This window comes from Ruditapes philippinarum, unplaced genomic scaffold (genome assembly GCF_026571515.1).
Source record: "Ruditapes philippinarum isolate M1 unplaced genomic scaffold, ASM2657151v2 ctg3382_1_1_1_1, whole genome shotgun sequence".
In the NCBI taxonomy this organism is placed as follows: Eukaryota; Metazoa; Mollusca; class Bivalvia; order Venerida; family Veneridae; genus Ruditapes; species Ruditapes philippinarum.
The window spans coordinates 19,367-31,047 of record NW_026860138.1 but is presented as its reverse complement, the minus strand read 5'-3'; the positions used below and the strand labels follow the sequence as shown (position 1 = coordinate 31,047).

The window sequence follows — 11,681 nt, the reverse complement described above, 5'->3', positions numbered from 1 at the left end:
CAGACATTCAGTTGGAATAATTGCTTTTCACGGAATAACCGACCTTAAATTACCATGACATTATATCACAATGCAATACACATTTTATTTTGCAATTTATTGAAACAGCTGACAAGTGACTCAGTACGCAAACAATATATTTCTCAGGAAAAAAATCATAAAAGGAAGAAAACAATATCAGATAAAGAAAAGTATGACAATGAACATAAAAGGAAGAAAACAGTATCAGATAAAGAAATGTATGACAATGACAAAGTCAAATATTTTGCTACAAAAATATACAAAACTAGCAAAGGTTTGGAAGTCAGTATAATCATCATTTCATTTTTAATAACATGAATACATGGACCTTGTGATATCGATCTTAATATGCATTGCATTGTATAATGGTTTCAGCTATCGCGAATAAGAAAGCTTGGGGAAAATATCAAGGTACAAATTCTCAAATTTAATTTGCAGGAAAAAGTCTGAAAAACTTTGAAATATCCGAATATATCAGTCTAGCATTAAATAGTCCTGAGGAATTTAAAGTACTTCATGTATTAGGGGTATGCCGATAATGCTTCGAAATATCAGAAAATCGTTGATATTGTCGTGGTCACTGTGGCCAGTGGACTCAAAATCACTTTTCAGACTACGAATGTATTGTTCATTAGAAGTCTGGATATATTCGTGAAAAATTCAAGGGTCAGGGTCATTTAAGATTAAAGTGTGTTATGTATTTGTTATACATGCATTTTATTTTCAAAAGCCGAATGCTGAAGACAATGTTTTACATAGGAATCAATGAAATATGCTGAGTATTTTCAATATGTAGCAGTCGATTAATTTCTTTGTTATAAAGCTGATATAAGATGCTCTTTAGAGATGCATTTGGTTTGATTGAAATTTAACTCATCCAAATTGATCTTTCTTAATACGTTCAAAATTACCGGAAGAAAGGATCAGACGCAAGTATAACCAACGACCTAGCAGGAAATTACATTTACAAACCACAAAACGAACGCTAATGTGGCAAACAACGCTAATGTGACAAATAACTGACAGGAAATTACTAAATGAAACGTTACTCTTGTGGTATTGGCATTTTATATATTTTACTAATAAAGACACAAAGCGAAAAAGAAGCTACTTTATTTACCAATTACTTGACAATATATGAAAAGCAAAGACAAGGTGGTCAATGGGACCAAAAACGCTTACCTGAGGACAGATTACAATTTGTGTAAAAGCAGTGAAAACATGTGTGATTATTAAAAGAATCTACTTACCATATTAGTCAGTAGACAATGCTTCATGCAAAATATATGACTATATCCATGGTTATAATTACATAGCTGTACATCAAAATACAAGGAATGAGGACATTAGACCAATCTTTTCTCAATTTTACATCTGACACTGTTCACATGATCCAAGTTTCACAGCTGAACATCAAACAATAAGTTGGTCACTAGGTCAAAATCTAGGCCAGCCCATATCTAGTTTAATTTCATTCTACATTTTAAGGCTGTATATCAAATAGGAAAATATAAGATCGCTGAGTCCTCTGGCCAATTTAGACCAAAAAACTTTACTTTAAATAATCATGCTAACAATCTACCAGACAATGTTTCCTGTCAAATATCTAAGCTCTAGCTTTCTGGTTTTAGAGAAAAATTCTTTTTTAGTTTCTGTGTTATCTATAAAAGAATACTCATGACCAGCAAAACGGGGCTTATTTCTATCCTAGTGACATAATTTGAAAATCTTTCTACAGGTTAACCATGTGTTGTGAAAAATTAATTTGATCTTGCCTTTTAAGTTTCAGAGAATACTTTTCCTATACGATTTTGATATACATATATATGTACATAATTGCAATCTTTGAGCCCGAGATTGGACTAATCAAATGTCTATAATTTGAAGGAACTTGGTGAAGGTGCACTACACATTGTTTCATGTCAAATATCTTACCTTTAGACTTTGTCATTGCAGAAGAGAAGTGAAGTATTTAATACTATAAATATATAAAACAAAATCCATGTCCTTTACAGCGGGGACATAATTTGAACAACTTTGAAAAGAAAATTTCGTGTTTCGTGCCAAATAGCATAGCTCTAACTTTTGTAATTTCAGAGGAGAGGAATTTTTTTTACTATATGCATCCAAGGATATACCCACCAGATGCAATAATTTAAACAACTTTGTAAGAGGATCGATAAATGATCTTCCATATAACTATTATGTGGTCTTGTAATTTCAGACAAGGAGAAAGGGCCACGAAAGGATCATTCCTGTTGGCTTTAGTGGAGATGTTGCTTTCTTTAAGAAATGTTTGACGACACAGTGCACTATGCACGACCATGGACGACGGACTGAGAATGTTCTAAAAGCTCACCAGGAGCACGTTGTGCTTCTTTTGACTAAATGTATTTTGAAATTAAACAAACAAGAAAACATTTTACGTACATGATTCCTATTTGACAATTTTGCTCAGGCATTTTGATTCAATGAAAGGTACCAACACATCCTTATTATTAGGACTGGTCCTTTTAGGTAAATAATTCAATTTTTCAATATTCTGAATTAAACATACAACAACTAAAAAACCGGAATCTTAAAGAATGCCTAAAACGACAAATTGTTGCAGACTCGGTTTGATTGAACCTGTTTCTGGACGGTAATGAAAAGTGCAAGTTACAATTCACGCCCTCTAGCTACGGCTTAATCAGAGTTCACCATAAAAATAATGAAGTTTTGATACAAAACACAATAATTTTCTTTTTAACTACTGATACATTTGATTATGTATATAGTCAGACTGTGCTAATTAGAACTGGTTCCATTCTCCACCTAAGTCAGAAGTGACACTTCTCTTTGGTGACGACACAGACACTTTTTTCATAGCAAATTGATTTACAGTTGTCGAGTTCTTTTTCATCAAACGATCAAACCGTGGGTCTCGGCTTGTACTCTGAGCCTTGCCTCCTAAGTCTGTGGAACTAGTATCAGGTAGGATGTCTACTTCACCAGGAAGATTCTGGTCGACTGTAGATTCTTGTCGTCTACGAGTAGAGTCAATTACCCAGTATGTATTCATCTCTCCTTTGCCCTGTAATTAAATATGTTATTTCTTCACTTAAAATTCCTTTTTTTATAATTCCTCAGTCCTTAGAAGAAAAAAGAGTTTTTGTCTTTAATAAGTATACAGTATGATGACTTTCGAATAGATTTCTTTTACATTCGTACAGACGCTAAACTTTTTTACATGTAATAGTATTTCAAAACTTTTCTTAGCTTCACGTAAAATCTATCTATCTTAAAAAACTTAATATATATTTCAGCTAACTCTTTAAAATAATAATGTATAGCGAGTATAAATATATACCTTTTAACGACACTAAAAAGTTCCCCCCAAAAAAATATACAAACTTTTTCTATTTTTACCTCATATATCAATTTATTATCTAAAAAGGTTTTCCGATATAATTTAAATAAAAGATAATTATCTGATTATGAGTGTAAGATTAATTAGATAGTTAACTAACTAATTCAAACGTTTAATAAATTAACTGTTACAGATGATTATCAAATTCTTAAAAGTTAAAATTAAAAATGTTTTAGTTTAAGGCACTTAATATATAAGACAATAACTGGAAATGCAAGGGATATCAACAAAATATATAAACGATGCATGTGTGTCTAATGAGACTGAAAGTTTAACAAGCTTAACATATCTGACATTTCAATTAATGACATGACAAAAAAACTCGAAAAGTTTTTATCAGATAATCATCTAACATTTAATTGTAAATGCTGGCAATTTCAGTCTCTTTCTGGTGTTCTTGGAAGTAAGATTGACATCTGTTATTTAATATATTAGATAGAATCGTGATGTTTAGCATGATAGTGGCTATAAATGTTTATACTTGAGCAGTATTTATTAGTATAAAATTGGTCTTTCACTTAAAAACATAACAAATAACTTGCAAGTTACATAAATAAAGTGTTGTTTGTCTTAAATGTCCATAACATTAACAAATATTAAATTAAGTAAATGTCTCAAATTATCATTATTTTTTTAATCTGATTAAACTAATTTAACACACGTGTAACAGGATTATCTCCCGTTGTTACCCGGATTATGTATTTATAGTCTAATTTTTAATTTTAAGTTACAACTTAAAAACTAAAAACTTAACAACAATTTAATATTTCATTCAACTAATTAACAAGTCATATTTCTGAAGCATTAAAATTGACAATGAGATTTAGCTTTTTTAGATTTAGTAACCGTTCGCAAAAAATAAAAAGTTCTCTTAAGTTCAACAAGAAATGGCGAAGTTCTTACAAGAGGTAAGAAGTACCTTGCAAGTGCCTCTAAACCAGCGACTAAAGTGAGCCTTTTCTCTGTCAATTTTTTTCCTTTTCATACCAAATTTAACACATATTGAGGGAATGTACAAAAACAGCCACTGATTTAAATGGTAACTGTCTGATATACTATGTAATCGTTAGTGTTAACCTAAACAAAAAAGAAGTACAATACTTATTGATTAACCATTGATAGTAAAATGACTGTGTATTTTAAAGATACGTGAATGATTTCAACACGTAATTAGTACCGCAGTAAAGAAATAAATTTGTAAAGTAATTTTCTATCTAATTATGTCTAAATAGACATTAAAGCCATTCCGTCCACGCTCGCACTCGCGCAGAAGGAGATCACACCAACTCCTATCGTTAAAATAATCATTACAAAGTTTCAAACTATGAAATATAAAAACTAAGATTGAGTGTTAAGACTGATCTCAAACTCACTTTGACGACAATTTTACCCCTAGGCAACAAAGTAAACGCTCCTGTCTTGCTGAGGTTCCTGAAAGTTGATTCGCTGATGTGGATTTTGTCGGCTGAAAATAATTTACAATTTTCCATAAAATAAAATATCATACGCTGAAGGAAAACAACTACAATGTTACATGAATGTACGTAATAGATGTACGCTAATAAGAAAGAAATAACATCAGACATTGAATCATTTTCATAGGAGTTTAGCTATCTATACCGCTGACCCACTTTTTGAATGCACGCGTAGTTTTTATCCAGATAGATCTATACGACGTTTAATTAGATGGTTTAAACCAATATGACTAAAGAAAGAAAAATAACCCTTACGATGCCCATTAGACTTCATTCTCGACGCAGTATTCACGGTGTCTCCGAACAAACAGTATCTTAGCATCACATTTCCAACCACTCCAGCTGACACTGAACCTAAAATATAGATCAATGTTAAGTTCCTCTTGAATAGAATGATAAAAAGTGCGTTGACAACCAGCTCTAGAAGACGTTTGTACAATGGTATGTGAAAGCATGTTGAATAACAAATATTCGCCCTAGAAAGAAGTGAACGCTAGAAAGAAAAACAAAATTATTCAATTGCAAAACACAAAATAACTTACAACTGTAATACTCATCCGTACATACTAGAATGTGGCGTTAATGGATATTTGGCAAAGAAAGACAAAATACTTCTAAGCTTATAAATTCAGTCTAATGAGCTTATGCTGGGTAATATTTTAGACGATAGTGACCAATCATATGGATAGTTTCTTTGTTGCCATCGTAACGTGTGCAAAATAGTTATTTAAGTACTGACAATATATGCCTAGGAAATATGAGTGAAGCATATGACCTACCTGTACTTATACCAATCAATAAATGCAGTGGATGCTTGGTGTTCACGGATACGAGTGTCTTATACTTCACTGATGACACTATATCCAAGGCAAGGTAGGTGATTTCTGAAGCGTGTCTGTTACCGTTTGGTGTAGGCACCCCTAATTGAACAAAAAAGTATTGCTGTCATAAACCGACTGGTTATTGCAAATAATACATCACCTCCTAACACAAAGATTTATAAATTGTGACACCTTTCAACATTTTTATACACTTATATTTGTGTACTGCTTAAGCAGGTGCGGCGAGGAAGAGATATTGCACATTAATTTTATCATATCATCTACTGCAGTTTTTTATGAGGTTCAGTATAAAAATATATTTAAACATTTTTGTTTTATTGGAAGTTACTCATAAACTTTGCTACAAAAACCGGAATGACTGAGGTTTGCCACCTATGGTTACAATAGAAACCAAATAAAAGTTAAACATCTCTTTCTATATACATATACCATTATGAGTCAATAAAATAAAATCATTGCACAATCAAATGTCCGAAGTATATACGAAAAGTGTCAAAATAAATCGTGTTTACATGATTAATTGCATTTGTAGATTCGATTTATCAAAACAGAGTCAAGAGATCTTGTTATACAAGATAAACAGCTTACCTGATACAACCATGTACGTGTCATTTATTGTCTCCACCTTGTACACGTCATACATCTCGATTTTGTCATCGATAGAGGAATAAAGAATATTAAGGAGGTCAATTAGCTCCATAGGAGAATATTCAATACTCAGCTGAATAAAATCTACCACGCTGGTGAACATTACAGTGGCGGATTTGAAGAATTCAGATTCTACAGCACTCTTCCGTTTTAACCTATCTGCAATCGGTCGGGGTAACATCTGATAAAGAAGGGAATCTGTTTTAGAACGTTCTTTGTTAAGTTCATCAGACGCCTTTACCAGGATCTTCGAGTACTCCTGCATGTTGCTTGTCAATTGCTCCGAGAAGGACATGATAAATGGGCACGCTATAATCACCAACGAAGCTGTGACGCTGTATATGATGATGTTTTCAGTGTATCCGTCCACTGTCGAATTTATACGCCGAATAACGCGCATAGCAACCGCTTCCTGTAATATGTATAAATAATCGACTCTAAATGTTGAATTGTCGAAATAAAACTCTGCCTTTTCCTTGCTGACATAATTTCCAGAGAAGTTGCTGTTCTTTATTTCTGTACGAAGTCTACGTATTGCAATTGTATAACTTCTTTGATCTGTTTTCGCTTCAAATAATGGATCAACAAGGTCGGATAGAAATGTTGCACTTTTGTAGTTGTAGTTGAAACGAAATATCCGCCGGAAGTAGTTATCGTATAAATCAATGTCGGGGAAATTTCCTTGAGCAAAGAACATGGCCCCATAAGCTCGTTCTGCCCCTGTGTCCAACATACACCGTGTAATTTTCTGAAAAACAACAAGTGATTTCCATATGTTCCCAAAGCCGCTTTCTCGAATTCGCTCAATCATCCAATCCATAAAGAATTCAACAATTTCGCTGTAAAACTTGATCTCTCCATATACATCTGGTGAATTTGGGTCAAGTTTATTCCTTTGGCTATTTATATGGTTTATAAGCATTTGTTTGGATCTGAAATGTTTCTTTTCATGGACTGTGAATTCTAAAGGCCAGCTCCACATTTCGGCGAATGATTTGTCAGTCTTGTCGTATTCGTCAATCAGAAATGCTTTTGTACTTGGTCCTATTCTACTAATGTATAAAATGCTCATATCCCGTTCTTTCTGGATCGTGTATATTAGTCTTCCCAAACTGATCGCCCTCAACATCAACGTTTGAGCCTAGAATTTATAAGAAAATAGTGAGAATGTAACGAAATTTAATGTGGTCTATGTAATAATCAATGGTTTCATAAAAATACAATAACAAATGTGTATATTTACAGAACACCAAAAAATAACAAAGGTGTTTCTCTCTCTCTCTCTCTCTCTCTCTCTCTCTCCTCCTCTCTCTCTCTCTCTCTCTCTCTCTCTCTCTCTTCGACGAACGGAAATTTAAAACTCCAAAATGACAACGAATTATGCTCTATTTTTCGCACAGTATGTCGGTCAAGATTGTATCCATTTGCAGACAGAGCATAAAGCATATGAAACAGCCCGCTACTTACAAAAACATAATACTAAAAAGCCAACTTTCGGGAAACTCACAGACTACTGAAAGTAAGATATTTTAACGTTGCCAAATTTCGAGAAATTTTCTACAGTAAAATATGGTTTTAAACTAATTTACCTCAACAGTTGTATCTTTTTCCACAATGTTATCTGCAAGTGAGTACAATGTGAAGGTCCAACCTCCCAATATAGGGATAAACACGACTGTCAAGAGTTTCCCTAAATGAATCCATTTTCCTCGAGTGCTCAGATAATCTGCCCGGAACAATCTTCCTGATATATATAATCACATTGATTTGAAATATTAGGACATATTTTTACTATATAAGTCAAGAGCAACTCCTGCTTTATTATTATAGTTGCATACTTGTGTACGATGAACTTCTGTTAAAACTATGAAACAAATAGAACGGACTCGTGAAAATAAAACTTTATAGCACATTCGTGCGTAATGATTGATTGATTTAAATACATAACGAGTAGCTGCATGATTTGTACCTTGTCATATTTACATTCTGCGGGGCGTCTGGCGAAAACACGACAAAGTGTTTACCCGTCGTGCCACGACAAAGTATTCGTGTTTTCGTCAGGCGCCCCGCGGACCTAAAATTTGTCAATATCATAGGATTTGCAATTTTAATGACTGTACGTACAGGTAAAATTATGTAAGTATGATTTTAATAACACGAATATTGGACGAATCGTGTTATTAACCTAGAAAATGTTTTGCACGATTGTGTAATGATAATTTGCTTTATATTGAAGAAAGTATATCTATTTATTCGGTTATTTCCTCTAAGACATTATTCTGTATATAACCAATATTGAATTTTGAACCTCTCCACTAAAACAGAAAAAAAACAATTAAAAAGAGAATGATAATTACCACATCCGATAGCCGTTGCTCCGTCATTTTCAGTCAAGCTTAGATGTGACAGTGAGCTATTCCGTTTAGACGTTGTACTAAAAAATATAACATCAAACCTATTTTAAATTGCACGCTCTTAAAGAGATACACATCTTTTTCAATCAAATTTTAGAGTAAAACAGTTTACACCTTCATTCAAAACTTGAATACTCAAAATGGCAAATTAAAGTGGAACACATTACTAAGGCTTTTTACTTTAATCATGGCTAAAACGCTTGTTATTTAATCAAATGATTCACGGAAATTATATACGGTCGTGTCCAAATAATCAATTATACTCACAGTTGAGATAATGTGTTATTTTATGTACAATATCTCCGCTAGAAGTGAGATTTTGATCATATATCAGGCTGGTTTCCTGACCAGTTTTTTTTTCTACAGTACAGTATATTCTTTCTGCAGTTAAACTTTGCTACATTACAAACATCTGTACGATATTGCGATCGCTTATCTTATGTAGATATAATCTATATCGAATATTTCAATAATTTATTATCATGCTAAGTAAACAAATCTTCCCCAGCCCATTACTTAAAATAAGCACACGCCCAAAAGCAAAACACGATAACATAATGATACTCAAAACAAATTACTCAGAAAAAGTGCCATATGACCATTCATCTAGTTATGGTGTATCCTTCCAAATAAGGGCAATACGGCCTATTCAAATCGGCCGAAACCCTGTATAAATAAATCGCAGTTTTTTGTGTTTTTTTTTTTTTTTTTTTTTTTGGTTTTTACGTCACATCGACACGTTCCAGCTTTACTGGTGGAGGAAGTTTTAGTGAAGCTGTTCTTAGTCATGCAGACTCATCTGAAATACGGCCCCAAATTATTTCCTAGGTCGTTTAGAGTTTTATTAACATTATATCGACAACAAATCGGCATAATACATAAACAGAAAAATCTCAAAACCTCCTCGGGGGTTTAAAGACGTTTAACATAGTTTTTTTCTTAATCACATATCGGTGTCGTCGCTTTTCGACTCTGTAAAAATGGTATTGCACGATAGTGTATATATATAGAGGATATTTGTTTGTTTTGCATGTAAGATTGAAATATAGTTTCACTGAGTGAACACCAGATGCAGTATTTTCACGAGTGGCGTAGCCACGAGTGAAAATATGATAGCTGGTGTTCACGAATGAAATATATTTCAATCTTATATGTAAAACAAATACATTTTCTTTTTATTTCAAGCTTTTTAAGTCATTTTAAGTATTTTTTACTGATTTTGCCGCGTAACGTCACGCATTCACCTTTGTGACGTCATCATATCATGACGTCACATCATCAATTTTGAAATATAGGTCTGTTAAATATCTCTAATTTTGTTACATTTTTAACATGATGTATGGTGACATCGACTTTCTTTTCCTAAAGAAGCAATATTTACGCATGACGGCATTTATTTCTGCCTGTTATTCCATTTAGTTATGATTTTCTTTTCATCCGCATTCAGATATAGTCCGGCTACAGTGAAAATTATATTTTATAAATTTCACTAATGCTTTATCAGAATATAATCATCTGATATATTACAATAAAACACTGGAAAGCATTAAATAAATATATATATATTTTGACGTAACGTCATTTGCATTATATAAAGACGTTCGACGCGCTAAATAAGCGTCGTCAATGAAAAAAATAGTTCCTTTTCACTTCAAACGGTCTTTATTTTTGGTGTGTGATAAATAGAATATTAAAATTGTGCGCAATCTTTTTTTACTGAATTTATTGAACATGTTTAAAAAATAAGTGTATGCTCGCATATTATAATTTTATTCAACTCGTTCAATAAATTCAGTATTAAACTTACACTCATTCAAAATCCCCTATTTCTTTTTTATATAGACAAAAAATAGAAAACCAGTGAACAGAATTTGCTTACACTTTGTAAGATGAAAGTGAATTATAGTTTGGAAAATATAAAGAAAGATTTGGGACACTAAAGGAAACGTCTTTAATTTTAAAACTATTTTGACTTATATATTACATACCTGTTCTTTTAATATATGTAATGAATTAATGAACAGAAAAAAAGTATTTTTAGTCTGTACGATCATTTTTACAGCAGGTATAATTCTAAATTCATATGAAATAACTTACATTCTTTTCTCGCTCATGTTCATTTAAAAACATTCAAATATGTGTTATATATGAAATGTAATCCAAACTTATTCAGTAAATGTTTTAACAATATATATAGCATTCAGCCTCACTTTGTTACCACAGAAATGATAGCTTATGAAGTAGTGTACTTAATTATATACAATTTACACGTTTTGGCGTACACCTGCTGCTTTAATTTTGGTCGAAAATTGTCTCCAATTTTAGGCTTAATTAACCATAATTGACCATTTAGTTGTAAAATAATGTTATAATCGTTTCACGTAAGCAAATAACGTGGATACAGTAACTCTTGTATGTTTTAATGATTTCCTTAGCAACCATGTCAAAATGATAATTATAATGAACGTATATTTTTCCATGAAGGAATACTTTTTCGATTTTTAAAATCTTTTTTTTTTTATTTATTTACTAATATATTTTTATAATTATTCTTTTTTAATTATTGATGGTATGGGTTGTCAAATCATGGGAAATATTTTGCTGTTTCAAAGTCCTTAATTATGTACTAGTATGTGAGTCAATGTATATTTAAAACCCTTTCACTGCCATAGGGTATTTTCGGCGTATTTGCCATATGGACGGCTTTAGCCGTTTCTATAATAATAATAATAGTAATTATAATAATAAATTAATATTAATAATAATAGAAATAATAATAAATATAAAGACAATTATACCATGGACAATAATTATTATTATACTCACAGATTTGGAAACATATATAATTATTAATATTAATAACATATAATAA

General features: G+C 31.9%; 1 protein-coding gene across 1 annotated transcript; it reads right to left on the bottom strand.

Annotated features, from left to right (window-relative positions):
• Window positions 1-300: 300 nt before the first annotated feature.
• LOC132759006 (uncharacterized) lies at window positions 301-10,923 on the bottom strand. The gene is made up of 8 exons (XM_060750730.1): window positions 10,907-10,923; window positions 8,753-8,829; window positions 7,985-8,139; window positions 6,336-7,536; window positions 5,685-5,825; window positions 5,161-5,259; window positions 4,804-4,895; window positions 301-3,094 (listed from the first exon to the last, which is right to left on the bottom strand). The coding sequence occupies exons 1-8, from the start codon at window positions 10,921-10,923 to the stop codon at window positions 2,813-2,815; spliced, it is 2,064 nt and encodes a 687-aa protein (XP_060606713.1). The 3' UTR covers window positions 301-2,812.
• Between the last annotated feature and the right edge of the window lie 758 nt (window positions 10,924-11,681).